This window comes from Mastigoproctus giganteus, chromosome 5 (genome assembly GCF_048544385.1).
Source record: "Mastigoproctus giganteus isolate SK-2022 chromosome 5, ASM4854438v1, whole genome shotgun sequence".
Classification (NCBI taxonomy): Eukaryota; Metazoa; Arthropoda; class Arachnida; order Uropygi; family Thelyphonidae; genus Mastigoproctus; species Mastigoproctus giganteus.
In genome coordinates this window covers 225,243,664-225,261,062 of record NC_143579.1, presented here as the reverse complement: position 1 = coordinate 225,261,062, position 17,399 = coordinate 225,243,664, and the positions used below count along the sequence as shown (strand labels likewise).

Here is a 17,399-nt window from a genome sequence, read left to right as displayed (position 1 = left end):
GATTGTAGCATTATGGTATCAGTAGGCTTCGTCTTTGTGGTGCTGAATTATTGTACTCTGTTAGCTCATTTCATCTTAAGTTGGTATAATAAATACCTCTTTATTTTGGCATTAGTTGCTGAAATTTATTAAGGATATCATTTTGTTTCTACACCAAGTTCTACAGGAAAATTTTTTGACTTCATTCATTTTCATGTATATGATTTGTACAAGACATTGATTATTATCTGTACTATTATATAATTCACTGTATATGTTTATGGGTTTCTTTTATGCACGCATGCAAAAGCAGGCTTTTATTAGTGGATACCACAATAATGTGTCTGTATTATGTGTGCATGCTGTTGTTAAAAGGCATTCTGATTGTTTGTTTATATGAAAGTAAATATCTGGATGCGAACTCCCACTTCTTTTTGCAGTGAATAGGTGGGAATTTTTACAAGGTCATTGAGTTTTCAATTAATTTATAAATTGTATATTAATAGCAGCAAGTCTAGAGGCTCATCTTTAATCCAGTCAAACCATTCCAGAAGTTGCAAAAGTGAATGTATGGATTAAATTAATAAATTGGAGACAAGCTTATGTGTTCAGCAGCCAGTAGAATTTCAGCTGTATAAGTAATGAATGCATGTATTTTAAAAACATCATATTTGTTTTGTAATGATATAGTGGCATAGAATTTTTTTTTTTTTTTTTTTGAATGGCTTGGTATGGTTATTAGAGTTGCTTTTAATATTATTGCTTCTTATGTATTCTGTAAAAAATAATTTTATTTTTCTTATAATGACTTCTGTCTCAGGAGTAATTTCTTCTGATTGCTGTTAATTAAATTTTAGGCTTTATTCACTGTAGACATTTTATTTGGCATTGGTAAACATATGCTACTATTATACATAAAATAAAATAAAAGAAGGAAATGTATAATTAAGTCATCTGAATGTGAAAATTGTTTTTATTTTTTTGGCTGATGCTATATAAGTTTGCTTTCTTGTATCATATGCTTTGCTAATGCTAATTATATCGTAGGGCTTCTGTGATTGAATGGATTTGTTACTTTTCCATGTATTTGGAAAGGTTTGAATTTGAACTCATTTAATGGGAGGAACTTATGGGAATAAGTATAGCGCGCACACACACAATATAGACAGATAGAATCAACGAATTGTAGACAATGCAGTTTCATTACCTTGCCTTGGTGCCAAACTAAACTGTCCAGTAATATTAATAGCATTTCTTGTATAATGTGAATTGTTTGCTGTGAGATGGTGAACACTTCAGTAGTAGTATGTTATTGGATTTTTGCTGTTCTAATGGGAAGGTCATCTGAATGTGAAAATTGTATGTAGTTGGGTGTACAAGTCCTGTGAGGAGCGAAAATTTTGTGAGAATAAAATCACTTCAAAAAACACTGAACTAGTTGTTCAGAGGGACAAGGACATTGCCATTGTTGAAGCAAAGCTTATGGACAAAAAGAAAGCAGACTGTAGATCAATGTGCTATGTCGCTATGCTTATATGTGTGTTCTGTGCATGCAATTTTACACGAAGACCTCAAAAATGAGCAGTTTCAACTAGATAGGTACACAGAATGCTTACCCAGGAACAAAAAGACAGTTACTCCAGCATGGGTCAATCAGTTCTTACACAGGTTGTTAATGTTGCCTTGAGCAGTGCTTTTGTCCCCGCATTTATCACCATGGTTGAAATGATTTTGCTATTCAGTCCACAGACCAAGCATCAGTCTGCCCAGTGGATGCACATTGATTTACTGCTGCTGAAGCAATTTTGTATTGTTGTGGATGCAGAGAAAATGTATAGCTTGTATGCATTGAGCTGCATGACCATTAATGTTGCTAAAACTTAGATTTTCTTGCTACATGAGAGAAAATTACGAAATATCTCTGCAGCACATTTGTTATCTACCTCATATTGACTAAATTAATGCATTAATCAACTATCGCAAACAAATGTATTACAACAAAACTAAGAAAGATTTGTAAAACAAATGCATCACAACAAAACTAAAAGATTATCTATATGTTAATATGGAAGCTGTTTTTTTTTTTGAGATGGCCATTGTGAATGATAGGCCTAACCGATCAGGTTGAAAGTGGTCTCAAATTGAAGATATGTCTTCCTAGGTGTGCAGAAAAATGGGAAAATGTAAAAATTCTAAATAGTTTTATTTTACAGAACTGGCCAGTTTTGTCTATTAGCGCTGCCTACCTTATCCCCGCTAAGCCGCCATACTCTGATTGGTTGTGTTGAACGTACCTTGTGGCAAAGAAGAAACACGTTTTCGTGCTCTTGCAGATGCATCCAGGATCAGTCTGAAATGTGTATTTAAGGATCCGAAAGATTTAATATTCCACAGTATTGGCTTACTTAGTGAAAGGTGTGTTCATTGTCAAGCCTTACATTTTAAGTGTGAAAATGTCTGGGATAATTTTATTTTACTGCGGAATATGGCAGCTTCAGAAGGTTTCATCAGTGGTACGAGACTTATAGTCAAAGTTATGCATCAGAATTGTTTGAATCTAGAAATAATAACAGGAGAAGCTAAAGGAAAATGGGTACTCTTTTTGACTCCATCCGATTCGACTTTGCCATTCTCATTTAAGCAATTGTGGTTTCCTATTTGGCTGGCTTTTGCAGTGACAAACATTTGATAGAGTTGGAATTTCGCTTACTAACCCTATATTTAGTCACGGCCAATTGTATGTAGCAGTGTCTCGGGTCAGATCATTCCAGCATGTTAAGATAAGGTTACCAGAAGGGCACAAGAATATAAAAAAATGTTTTTATAGAGACTACTACATTCGGAAAGATGGTGAAACAAAAGAAAATTTATTAAGTTTCCTCAGATACAAGAATGAGAAAGGATTTGACGCGTACAGGCTTATCTGCTCATGACAAAACATGGACTACATTTCTTTAGGACAGATAGGGAAAAACTCTGCTACCAATTACGAAATTTTCGTAACAGTTACAGCTAGTTAATATTTTAAATGAGAATTAAGAAAATTCTGCATAGCATTAATAAAATTATCTAACTAAAAATTTCTCTTTATTAATTAATACCTACATGTTCTGAACTGGTGTGAATACTTTGAATCAGTTTAATTTGAAATGGACATTTTGATTCTTTGAGCTTTGAATTAACCACATTTTACTGTAGTATGGTACAATAAAATTTTATTTATTTTTTTTTAATTGATGTTGCTACTACATTTTATTTATTTTTTTTAATCTGGCATCAGGAATGGTCAAGCTTTTGTAGATAAGGCATAAATTCTCACAGTCACAAGTAATAATATTTTAAGTATTTATTGAGTATTATATAATGTGCTGAAATGATTATATGTGCAATCATTTTAGCATGTGTCCAGTGACATAGGGTCCCATTTGACACATTGTTCCACCTGCTCTGTCTAACATAGAAAATGCTTTTTCTGATATTTACTGTGGAGTACAGTACATGATTGTTGCAAATGGGAACTTTCATACAAGAAAAGAAATAAATTTAAAGTTAATAAACACATGACAAACTCTGAAATTCAGCAACTTTGGTTTCAGACTATTGCTGTATTTTGGAATGAAATCTTATTGACACCTGTACCACCTTATCTGGCATAGTACAATATAATACCACACTTTTTTTTTTTTTTGTTATATACCTCTGCACTGTATTATATAAAATAAAGTGAAATGTACAAAGGGTACTAGGAAAGTTTTGCAATATGACGCAACAATGAATCACAGGAAGCTGCTTGTTGCTGCATGTTGAGACATGTTCATACGTGCATAGTAGCCGCCGCGCCAAGTCGATGGGCTCAGTTATTCATTAGTAGTGAGAGTGTAAAGTGTTTGCGATGGCATCGTGGTCACGAAATGAGATAAGGACAGTTTTGCGGTATAATTTCGTGCGTGGTTTAACCATAGACCAGTGCTTAGAAGAAATGACTCTTGCACTAGATGATGATTGTCCACATCGTACAACGATATTCAGGTGGTATAGAGAATTCCAAAGGGGAAATTTCACTCTGGAGGATTCTGAGAGGCCGGGAAGGCCACGAACATCAGTTACGGAGGAAAACGTTACTGCTGTGAGGAAAATGCTTGACGAAAACAGGCGAGTGACCTACCAACAGATAGAGGATACTTTGGGCCTAAATGCACCAGCAATTCGTTCGATTCTGCAAGATCATTTGCACGTGAAGAAACTTTGTTCTCTCTGGGTGCCGCATCAACTGACTGAAGAGCAGATGACACGACGTGTGACTTGGTGCCGGGAGATGTTAAAAAAGTTTGATAAGGGACAATCTCGGTATGTGAACAACATCGTGACAGGTGACGAGACTTGGCTGTACTATTATACGATCTGCCGACCAAGGCTCAAAACAAAGTTTTGGTCTTTGATGATGACGATACACCCGTAATTGTCAGAAAATCCCGATCTGTAAAGAAGAAAATGATAGCTGTATTTTTCAAATCGAGTGGAATTGTGGAACGTGTCGTTTTGGACACGCAGAAGACAGTCACAGCTAAGTGGTATACTGAACAATGCCTGCCTAAAGTCATTGGATCTATGAAGAACCTGCGGCCAAAGTCAAGAATGGACACCTGGTACTTCCATCACGATAATGCTGCAGCTCACTGCGCCAAAGCCTGCACCGAATATTTGACCACGACGGGACTGAAACTTCTCGAGCACCCTCCCTACAGTCCAGACCTTTCTCCCTGCGACTTTGCACTGTTCCCGCATGTGAAAATGAAGCTAAAAGGGAGGCGGTTTTCCAGTGATGAGGACCTTCTACGGGCTTGGGACAACGAGTGTGCTTTACTCCCTAGTGAAACTTGGCAGAACTGGTGTAAAGATTGGTTTCAGAGGATGGAGAGGTGTATTGAATGTAGAGGAAATTACTTTGAAAAAATTAAATAAACAAAGCTGTATTGCAAAACTTTCCTAGTACCCTTTGTATGCATTAAATGAATAATGCATCAACCATATATTAAGAAAGATGCATAAAAAGTGTCACATTTTTGCTTATGTATGAAAAAATTGCTCCCAATTTATGAAAATTTTATTTATGAAGTATTCAGGAATGTATGGTGTTCATAAATTGGAAGTTAATGTATATCACAAATTGTGACATATGAAGTAGCTTATCTCATGATGGTAGCTGTGTGTGCTAGTAATATACTATATTACAAAGTGTTAGGATAGTATCCTTCAAATTAGATTGAATATCTATGCTGTATTGCGTTGTTTTGTTCCTTAAAAATATATGCCTTTAAAAGAAGTGGGTTTGCCACATCACTCTATTTGGAATTGGCTTAGATTTGAATACTGATAGAGATTGGAAGAGTTCTTGAAGGCCTCTTCAATCAGGATTGTAGTTAGCTGATCTGAAGTGGAGGAAGTAGGTGTTTCTTCTGTGAGTTATTCTGTGATTTTAATACTGCACAGCATGCAGAGTGGCTTATGAACATGTACAGATAGAATACACAAAATCATATCTAATACCATATGAACTGGCACACTGTGATTAAAGTAGTGTGTTCACCTAGGAACTCCTCAAATAATCAACTATTGGCTTTAGTAAAAGGTTAGTGTGTGTGTGTGTGTGTAGTTTCTGTCATTTTGGGATAGATGGGTAAGGTTATTGATGAAACTTTGCTATGGGTTTTTAAAATCATTTAGCAGGAACTGCATGATAAGAAATTTTGTGCAGCAGAAGTTGTTACAAGGTTAAATGAAAACTGTTGCTTGGTGGTGGTTGAAATTTCTTATTTTGTTTTCAGAATTAATCCCCACAGACATTTTCATTGGTGAGTTACGTTAACATTTGTTTTCATTTCATGGATAATTGTGGATGTGATAGCACTGAGACAGTGAATGTGTTGTCATGATGTAAAAATATTATTGCTTTTTGCTGGTTCCTTTTTGGTATACTGAATATAGCTTTGGTGAATACCATTACCAGCTTTTCTGGAGTATTGTATTGCTGCAGTCATTGAATCATCCTTGAATTTCTTAGGATGTGTGTGTTTGTGGGCATAATCAGCAGCCTAAACTGCAGTTTTACCACTGAATATTCATGCATTCTTCATTGAAGAATCATTCAGTATTGTGCCTATGAACTTTAATGGTTTGAAATATTCCATACTTTTGCTTATTATCGAAGTACTTTTGGTAACCAAATCCAAACATTTTAAAACTCTTCAGTTTGTATTAGAACCAGACTTATATTACCTCAAACTGTTTTGCTTAAATTCCAGATATGTGATTTTGCTTTTAATAACTCATAACTAAGATATGTCACATACCAGTTGTTATTTTTACTTTAGTGACCATTTAAAAAAACTGTTAACTAGTGTTAAATTGATAATGCTACAAATAAAATAGGAGTATTTTAATCAGATATTTATAGTCTAATGAAAGCTTTCCTTTGTTGGTGTGTCAAAGCAAAAAAATAAACATGAGATTTCAGTTTTTAGGTTTTTTTTTTTTCAGATAATGTCTAAAAGTCATGTACAAAGCATTAATTTCTGATAAATACCTAAATTATTTTCTTTCTTGGAAAAGTACCTCTTTTTTTGCAACAATACTTGCAACACTCAAGTAATTATGAAAATTAAGGGGCTTTTTTATTGCAAGTTGTATTCATATATATGACATAACTATATAAGATAATAAATATATGGAAATATTTGTATTTAAATTCTTAAATTCTGCATCCTAAATTAGTGTAAATGTTTGTAATACAGAATAAAAACCTATGGATCAGTATAAATTTTATGAAACTCATCTTAGCTAGGCAGCTAAGATGGTTCTTCCTGTTTGATCATTTCTGAAAGTTGGTGCTTTCCTAACTTGATTTTACATTAATCATTGTTTATCTTTTATTTTTTCTCATCTATTGGAATTTGTTCTGCTCAGTTTTAAAGCATTATTTCAAAGTTTGCTCTTCCAGCTTACTTTGATTGTTTTTATTTTAAACCTGTCTGAAGAATTTATTCAGAGATTTGTAAGAAAATAAAAATATAAATTAAAAAAGAAAATAAAGTTAGAAACTTTCATTTTCTGGCACATTATAAATTACAGGTTGTTTTAAATAAATTACTTAAATTACCTTTCACACTCTCTCACTAGAATTTACTTTCAGTAGCTTAGTTTCATCCACATTTGTTATAAGCCCGCGAATCGGGCATTCCAAAATCTGGCACCTGAACTCTAATAGGCCCAGAAACTTAAGTTTATAAGATAGGAATTTGATTTTGAAATGTTAATGGAATTTTTACTGGTTGTTTTGCTATTTCATTACTGTGGCAGTACCTAAGTAGTGTAGTGCAGTGTCCAGGCAACTTGTTTGACGTAAGGAAGGCATCTTATGGAGATTTTTGAGATTTATGCCATTACAAAAAACAGTACTTCAGTTTCTTGTATGTGTATGGTTTTTTTTTTTTTTTTTTATTAAGAAGAATAAAATAATTTTATTAAAAAAAATTTATTTATTTTTGGAATAACTTAGTCACATAGACCTTCAACATGAATTCACCACTTTCATTAGTTGCCTCAGTGTTGTACTACTTCAGAAGTGCAAAGTAATACAAAATGAATGACGTCTTCTTTTAATCATATAGATATCTCCTTATCATAAATTTAACCACATAAAGAAGTCTCTAACCTTTTTTATAATAGATCTCTCATGAAAAGAACTGTTCTGTTGCAATAAGTTGTCTATCTTGCACTATTTTAGAAATGCTGAAGTAGTGCAAGATTGAGGTAATTCATTGTGAAGGGGAGAAGTTCTCTATGTACATTTCATAATTATTATTTTTTTTCTTTTTCTAATATAAACTTTGACTTCTCAGGTAAGATGACATCTTAAACAGATTCCACTTTAAAGTAAATAGCAGCCCAAAATTTCAGATGCTTCACTTGCCAGAATTGTTGCCCTGTTTGGCATTTAATTCTTTGCATCTTTATTTCATGCATTACATTACTCTGTATTTTATAGTAGATTGCAGCTTGCATTTCTATTTAAGAAAATTACAGTACAAGATAATATTATGCTGTGCATTAATGAACTAGACAATACAACAGTAATGAGGTTATTCTGAAATCTAGCATTGGAGTTTTGTAATTTAAGGTTTTTCTAAAAATTATATACAGCCACCCCTGACTTACGTAAGGGTTGTGTTCCACGGAACTCTACGTAAGTCGGAATTGCCCTAGATGCTTATGCAGCACTTGCAAATTTGATTGAAGCAAAAAAGAAATGGTCGGTGAACATGTAAATAGAATTATTTATTAAATTTTTTTATCTCATGTGCAGGAAAAATTACAAAAGTGTACAAAATTACAAAAAAAGAGAGAGGAGATAGGCATAATGTTAGCAAGTTTTAACTTTCAAGCATCATTGCCAGAATTAACTCTCCAGCTGATAAGCACACCACTGTGTAAGTTGAGGGCTGTGGAGAAGGGGCTTTTTCCAGCACATCACAAAATTTCTCTGCAGCTCCAGAATCGGTGCTGGCAACTTCACCACATACTTTAATGTTTTGGAAACCAGCACGAAGCTTGAACCTGTTAAACCACCCATTTCTTGCACCGAACTTGGCTTGTGGTTCGTCGTACTTATCCCTAATATCTTCATAAATACAGGGTTGCTAAAATTAAAGTATCCCTATGTAGAGTACTCTGGAATGAGTTCTAAGGCTTTCTTTATTATTGTACCTGTTGTCCAAATTTCTCTTTTTACTGAAGAGAAATTTGGACAACAGGTACAATAAAGAATGCACTTGCCATTTATTGGAAAAAAAAATTAGTTACAAAATTTGTCACTATATGGCGCTGTGGCAATACAAATCACTTGAACAGCGCTACAATTGTTCAATGTGTCCTCCTTTATGGTCAACAAAAGTTTTCATTCGAAGAACATCATTTTCTACAGCAGAACGTAACATGTCAACTGGAATAGCCATCACATGACATCTAATGCTGTCCTTCAGATCTGCCAGAGTTTGACATCATTCCCGATAAACCTGGTTCTTCAAAAACCCCACAACCAGAAGTCATATGGGGTTGAGGTCTGGTGATCGGGGTGGCCAAGATGTCTGGAAATAACAGCTGATGACCCGTTCGTCTGTAAAGTGTTCCCTAGCAATCTTTGGACACAACAGTGGATGTGGCGCACCATCTTGCATGAATATGGTATCCTGAAGGCACCCACATTGTGCAGCTCTGGTATTGCAAAATTTGCCAACATTTCATAATATCGCTGTCCAGTGATGGAACAGGTGCGGGGTCCAGTCGGTGTTACCTGTTCAAAAAAATATGGCCCAATCATGAATGTGACTGTAAATCCACACCACACTGTCACTTTTGGAGAATGCAACGGGACCTCTTGGATAACTCGAGGGTTTTCTGTTGCCCAAATGTGACAGTTGTGTACTCACTTGTCCATTTAAGCAGAAGTGGGCTTCATCACTCCAAAGGATGTTCCATGGACAAGTGTTAATTCACTGTTATTTGCACCAGAAACTGAAGTGCATATGTGAAACGAATATCTGCATCACCATGCTTTAGCATGTGCATCTTGTAAGGATAGTACTGCAACACCTGACGCATTACTAACCTTACAGTGGAATACGGCATGTCCACTTCACGAGAAACAGCTGGCACACTTACGCTACCACATGGAGATTGACTTGATAAATCCACGACAGCCATAGCCACATCTTCAACACGAGAGGAATCCACTCGTTTTCGACCTCTACCTGGTTGAACACCAAGATGTCCTGTCGCTTCAAATTTTGCAATCATTTGTGGACAGCACAAACAGTCATAGGTCCACGCCTTATATGCTTCTGATGCCAGAATTCTCTGATAGCCACAGCTGCATTTTTGCTGTTCTGATAGTACAGCTTCACTAATAGCATGCTTTTCTTGCAATGTTGTTGGCATTGTTGCTGTAGTGCAGGCAAACATCTACTGTATGATTTTGAAGAGACTGCTTTGCTTTTAGACAGTACGGTAGAGCTGAGTAGTGGCACTGTGGCTATAACTTACGATTATGCAAATAACGTAAGTTATTTGCATAATCGTAACTAAGATGGTTGTGTGCCATAGTGACACAGCGCCATACAGTGACAAATTTTGTAACTAATTTTTTTTTTTTCCAATAAATGGCGAGCGCATTCTTTATTGTACCTGTTATCCAAATTTCTCTTCAGTACGATCCTTAGAACTCGTTCCAGAGCCCTCTACATAGGGATACTTTAATTTTAACAACCCTGTACTTCTTGCTTTTGCTTGAATGGCCATTGAACTCAGGGACACTTGCTTCTGAATCTGATTTTCCATCCATATTTTTAATGGCTTTTCCATCTTCGATAAAATTAATAGCTTTTCCATCTTTGATTGCTTTTTCTTGAATGGCCATTAGACTCGGGAGCACTTGCTTCTGAATCTGATTTTCCATCCATATTAGTAATAGAGTGGTACCTTGGATTGTGAGTAACTTGGTCTATGAGTGTTTTGCAAGACGAGCAAAAGTTTTTAATAAATTGTAACTTGATAAACGAGCGAGGTCTTGCAATATGAGTACAGTCAGTCCTCGTATAACACGTGTTCACACTACATGAATTCGATCATACACGATTTATAAATACACGAACGATAGCTTATATAACATGGACCAAATTCGCTTAAGCACAATTCACCTTTGTGTTTACAAGAAATGGCAGTCGAACGCAGAATCACCCCAACCGAACGCAACACGATAGGAATGAAGAGAAGATTCTGAAAATGTATTTTTTTTTTTTTATGTTTTTTATATCAGTGAAGGGGAAACACATTTCACCATAATAACGTAAAAACCAACACAATTTCAGCTATCAGTATAATCGCAAATGCAATTAGATCGAGTTTACTACCAGTATATAGCAGATTCCACTAGCAGGAACGTAACTGGAAATTTTTTTATTGTTTTATGGTAGTAATCCCTAGAAATGTGCTTTAGTAAAATGTGAGAAGTTAATAGTGTATCTCTGCCTTTACGGTGTTGTTTATTCAATTGCTACACGCGCGCAGCTTTGTTTATGTGTATCAAGCGTGCCTCCTCATTTTGTAATAGTGCGAGCGATGAATCTGTTTAACGACAATGCAATCTCATATTTCCGTGAAATCCTCAAGAGTAGGCAAGTGTCATTGGAGAGGTTCCTTGTTAAAGTCGCACAAAAAGAAAGAGTCAATAGATAGCAGTGATTCCGTTAGTGACAGTGAAAGTTGTCCTACCATAAATTCGATTGCTTTATGTATATCAAATTTAAATATTAAAAATATGAAAAGGTATGTATGTATTTTGTATTAATCATTTTTACAGTTTATGAATATATTTGAGTTTTGGAACAAATCATCTGGGTTTCCATGATTTCTTATGGGAAAATTTGCTTTGATATAAGAGTGCTTTGTATTACGAGCACGTTTCCGGAACGAATTATGCTCGCAAACCAAGGTACCACTGTACTGTGTTTCTTTGATTTTAAGACGCACTTTTTTCCCCACTATAAACGTCTCTAAAAATGAAGTGCGTCTTAGAATTGATGGAGTCTTACAATCGCAGTTTTTTCCCGAATTTTCCCACACTTTGCACAGCACCAAACTTTTTATTTTTACTTGGAAACCCTGCCTCCAAGTTTGACTGTTATTGCATTCTCCAATTCCATTGGAGAATAAAGTGGCATGGGTGATTTCATGTGCTTTCGAAATGTGAAGCCACCGTTATTTCATTATAGTGGAGCTCACTCAGCGAAAACTAGGAAGTTTTGTTTGTATCTCGAAAGTACATAAGAAGTGGAGAATTTTGATCCCTTATTGCAGATTAAAATGTCAAAAAGATTGAACTACGAAGCCGCATTGAAATGAAAAGTTAGTGTATGAAAAACATGGAAATAGAGTTGCGGGTAAACATTTTGACATTAGTGAAGTAAATGTTCGTCGTTGGAGATTCCATATTATCGCAATTCCATATTTTCGTTCAAAGCAACAACAAAGTCTTTACAGGGCCTAAGAAAGGAAGATTTCCACAAGTTGATGAAGCTGTGATATGTTTTGTAATGGAGACAAGCACAAAAGGATTACCCATCACTCGACAAGCCATGCAATTGAAAGCTGGAGAAATTGCTAATTTTTAAAGGAAGTTGCGGCTGGTGTGACAGACTCGTGCGTCGTAGTGGATTATTATAATTATTATTATTATAATTACCCTTATGGTGCAAGGAAGCCTAAAGCTTTTGCTGCACCAGCCAAAAAAAAAAAAAAAAAAAATTGAGTTACCCCTGAGAGAGAGAGAGAGTCAGAAATAGAAGAGAATCACCAAGAAAGAGAAGAATGATGATATCCCGCTCAGAACCTTGGGTGTGCCAAGCCCATACTCAACTCGTTAAGGTGCCGAACATCTATCTGTCAAAAAGTTCCTGCAGACTTTCAACAGAAGCTGATTAACTTTTAGCGACAGATGACGAAATTAAGGAAAAAAAGAAACTGAGTTTAGTCAAATTGGAAATGCTGATGAAACCCCGGTCTTTTTAAGTATGCCTCGAAATTACACCGTCAGTGCTAAAGGTGCTAAAGAAATCAAGATTATAAGCACAGGCTATGAAAAGCAGCATATCACTGTGATGCTATGCATCACCGCTGATGGTCGAAAGTTGCTATCATATTTAATTTTAAATCGAAAAACCATACCGAAGAATGAAATTTTCCCCAAAGATGTTATTGTGCGTGTACAAAAAAATGGATGGATATTGGCAAAGCTTATGGAAGACTCTCTAAATGTTGTGTGGAATAAACGTCCTGGAAGTCTTGGTAACCCAACTAGCATGCTAGTACTTGATGCATTTCGTGAACATTTGTCCAAACTTGTCAAAAATAAAATCGTGCAAAAACGTGGTGACTTGGTTGTGATTCCTGGTGGCATGACTAGCCAACTGCAGCCACTTGGTTTCAGTCAAGAAACCATTTAAGGATTATTTGAGAAAGGAATATGAATCCTGGCTGTTGACACTTTCAGGAAAAATTAAGAAGGCGCCGGCATTAAAATTGGCAGAATGGGTATCAACAGCTTGGACTCTGATCCCAGAAAGAATAGTCAAGCACTCATTTAAAAAATGTTGCATCACCAACGCTCTCGATGGCTGAGAAGATGATATATTATGGGATAATGAAGATAATGATGACTCAGAAGAACTGACCCTGAATGTGAAGTAGACTCTAATATTGATTCAGATGCAGATATCGACAGCTCAGAATATTCAGAAAGAAATGATGAATAACATACCTACTGATAAATACCGGTACTGTTGTTGTTAGTAAATTGAATTCTATTATAATAAAAATATTTGTTAAATTTATTTTAGTGTTTTATTTTATTATTATTTTTTTCTTAGAATCAAAGCTTTTTTTTTTAAATTAAGGTACGTCTTACAATCGATGGCATCTTAGAATTGAAGAAATACGGTAGCTTTTCCATCTTCGATATAGCATCTGAACGCTTTTTTGTGATCACTGTTGATCTTAAATGCATTTATCCTTTAACATTGTCTTTTATATGTGCACTAGCCCTTAAAATAATATTCACTGTTGAATTAGCGAGACCTAATTCTGTGCAGTAGATGACAAACTTTGACCTGCTTCATACTTCTTAATTAATCATCTTCATTTCTAAATCAATTTTGTTTCGTTTCCTAGCACTGCCAGCACTTGCACTTTCTGTTGGTCCCTTTCCCTTCACCATTGTAATAAGTAAATAGGAATGAAGAGAAGATTCTGAAAATTTATTTATGTTTTTTATATGTTTGAAGATTTCAGTGGAGGGGAACTCATTTCACCATAATACCGTAACGTAAAAACCCACAGAATTCTAGTTATCGGTATTATTGCAAATGCAATAAGATCGAGTTTACTACCCATTTATAATAGATTGTGCTAACAGAATAGCCCAGTGAACTGGAAAGTGCAAATTGTTTTTATTGTTTTATGGGAGTGACCTCCAGATATGTGTTTTAGAAAAATATCACAAAGGCGCTCAAAATTGATTCTTATAACGGAAGATATGATGACGATGAAAAGGTAGTGCAATTTCCATTATAAATATGACTTTTTAGAGAGATAAATAACTTAGTTATATAGCGAAAAGTTCAACTTCGAAGGTCTTGGAACAAATTGCCAAAAAAAAAAAAAAAAGTGTTATTGGATTTACGTTATGATCTTTTCACGATAGTTATTCCTACGGGATGGAAAATACGTTTCCACCATTTTTTTTTTTTTTTTTTTTTTTTTTAAGTTTGCACCGGCCAGCAAAAACTTACGCAAAGTTGAATTTCCGTAAGCTGGGGAGTGGCTGTATATATATAAAAAGCTTGCCATGTGATTACTAACAAAATAATGCTGGAAAAGTAATTGCTTTTTTTGTACTAGAAGGAATGAAGCATATATTCGTTTGTTTAGCAATTACTTTGGATATTTGTTAACCATCCTCACTCTAATGAGTTGTAGGAATTATTCAGTTTAAAAGGTCTCCCATCTCTCTCTCTCTCTCTCTCTCTCTCTCTCTCTCTCAGATGCAAATACATTGTTTGTTGAATTCTGTTCTTTTTTCAGCCAGTAAAATATTAACTTTCACTAGCAAATTTTTGTTTTGCTCATTGTGTTTATCCCTCCCTCTACTTTGGCTGTTAAGCCAAGTAGGCATTTAAGTAATTTATTGAGAAATCTCTACCCAAGAATAGATAGCCATGGAATGAGTATTCTGTGAAATACCAGAAGGAAGTGGGAGTTAATATAAGACTGGCGTTTTCTTTGGAGCCAGATAGTTTGACACTCTACACCATGACAGGAACTGTAGAGGAGGTAACAGATAATTGCCTTTTCAGTTAGAAAAACTGAAATAATTAATATTTTAATTGAAGTGAAAATCTAATGGATAGTTGAGTAAATGAGCAAATATATTCCTGGTATTATATGAACAAACTTAATTGGTACACATGCTTTAATGTAAACAAATTGCAATATATTAGCAGTATTAACAATATAATAACTATTTGCTGTTTGAATTGCTGCAGAGGGCAAACCACGTGGTGAGCCCAAGCAGGTAATGTTTTCTGATGGAATAAGACCAGGAGGAGATCTTACAGACATTGAAGCCCCACCTCCAGTTCCTTCATTTCTTTCAAGGCCTCCACGAATAGAGCGGCGTGTGAAATCTAAGACAGGTAAATAGATAAAGGAATTTTTTTTGACAACTTTATATAAGATAGGGATTATACTTCAGAAACATGAGAACTTGATATTCCTGCACCATAACTAGCGGAGTTCTCATGATTATAACATGCTCAATGTTTCTGATATGTGTAATATACTGTCGTAACATCTAGCAATCATAATTATTAGTAATTATTAATAATTACTATTTTGTAATAGATATATAAAAGCTTGCCATAAGTTATCATTTATGATTAATATATAAAAGCTTGCTATAATTTATGTAATTTATGATTAAGAATATAGTTGCAGCTGTTTGGTAGAGGTAATTTTTTTTTACGTGGTATTGTATGTGCATTCTGCACACGCTATAATTCTTCTAGTGTATAATCATCTTTACAAAAAAAAAGGAAAAAAAAAAGCTATATGACAACAATAACCAGCATCAAAAGCTTGTGATGTTCAAGGATGCTTGCTTTTCAAAAGTAGTGATCAAGGCAGGGTTGTGTTTTGAGGTGAAAATATAGTAAATACGAACTGGTTTGATTTTCTAAAAAAAGAAATAAAACGTGGAATGATGTTTGTGGAATCATATCGGTATTACTGCTTATAAGAATATGAGAGAATTGTGTTAAAGTATATTATGTATAGGATCAGGCTTACTAAAATTTACTATGTTAAAGGAAAGCCATTATATGAAATACATAATTCTCCCTGTTACATTAAAAAATAACTTAATTTTTTAATGTAACATCCATTTGATTAGAAAAGAAGATCAGGAAGATTAGCTGTTAACTTTTAAGTCGCATTATGCTACAGTGGATGCAATTCGAGTATTACATATATAAGTCGGGGAAACTCCATTTCAGGAATGATGTGGATCTGCTGGAAAGGATAGCTTGAATTGTAATGAATGTTCCCAAATGTATGAGGCCTATTCAAAAAGTATCTGGACTGCTACGGCATAGTGACAATAAGCATATTCACAGAGTGGGTGACTTATTTCATTAGAAGTGGTGTCCTAAGGTGAGGGCTTGCTGTTTTTGACCTAAAATCTTTACAAGTAGCAGTGGTGCATTTTTGTGCTGAAGCAACCAGTCTTTCGAGTTCAGCATTTCCTGTATTTTTCATTGAATACTTCATTGCAGAACTCTTTTAATTTCTTGTATTTGTGGGGACAGCACACTCACAGTCAAAAAAACTGTAGCAATATAATATTCATTTTGTTGCAGGCTTTCTGCACTTCTTTTTTTTTTTTGGTGGAGTTGGGGGATGGGGGGCGGACAGAAGAAGCCTTTCACTGGAATGATTGCTATTTGTTTGGTTTTGAGATTATACCTCTAAACCCATGTTTAATTGGCAGTTATGATACATTTTAAAAATTTTTTGTCATTAGCAGTTGTGACACAAACTTCATGGAAATATACCTCTTGTTCAAAGTTTTCATTAAAATGGAATGATGCTTTCCGACAGAGATAAGTCTTTTCAGCAATTCCAAGTTCTTGCTTGAGACCAATTTCATCATTTGTTGAAGTTGAGGCTGTCTAGATCACAGATCGCCCTCAACAGGCTCCCTACCCTATTTAAAATGATTGTACCAGTTTAAAATTTCTGTACAGCCCATTGCAAAGTCCTCATATGCTATTTTATGAAGATCAAATGTTAAATTTAGCAATTTAACACACACACACACACACACACACACACACACACACACACACACACTGTTCTACGCATTCTGACTGTGAAAGGTGAAAACATCTCCATTATGGTCTCAATGAATAGTTTACTGTGTGGAGGTAAGGATGAAACATGTCTAAACATGTTATGCTTTATCACAATGTGCTTTGTTGTCTCAACCTTGAAAAATGGCCATAATCTGGATTTTTTTCTTTTTAGAACAGATCTCATACATCATCCAAGGAATCTGATATTTCCTTTCCAATTTTCATAGTCACTGGGAAAATGTGATGTTTGTGTATTTCCCAAGGCCACCCATCTTTCCACATCAAAACCTGTACACTGCACTTTTCTCTGGTACCTATCACATCTGCTGACTATGTGTTCTGGATGTACTTAAGCAGGCTCCAGCCTAACTGCCATGACATCAATTTATTTGTTTCTGTTCT

At 35.0% G+C, this 17,399-nt stretch overlaps 1 protein-coding gene across 1 annotated transcript in view; it reads left to right on the top strand.

The window, feature by feature from the left end:
- LOC150086169 (uncharacterized) overlaps positions 1 to 17,399 on the top strand; it is a 249,210-nt gene that overhangs the window by 76,383 nt on the left and 155,428 nt on the right. Inside the window, exon 7 of the mRNA XM_090374434.1 lies at positions 15,132 to 15,281. Coding sequence (XP_090230560.1) covers positions 15,132 to 15,281 — 150 coding nt within the window. The remainder of the gene's footprint in view (positions 1 to 15,131; positions 15,282 to 17,399) is intronic.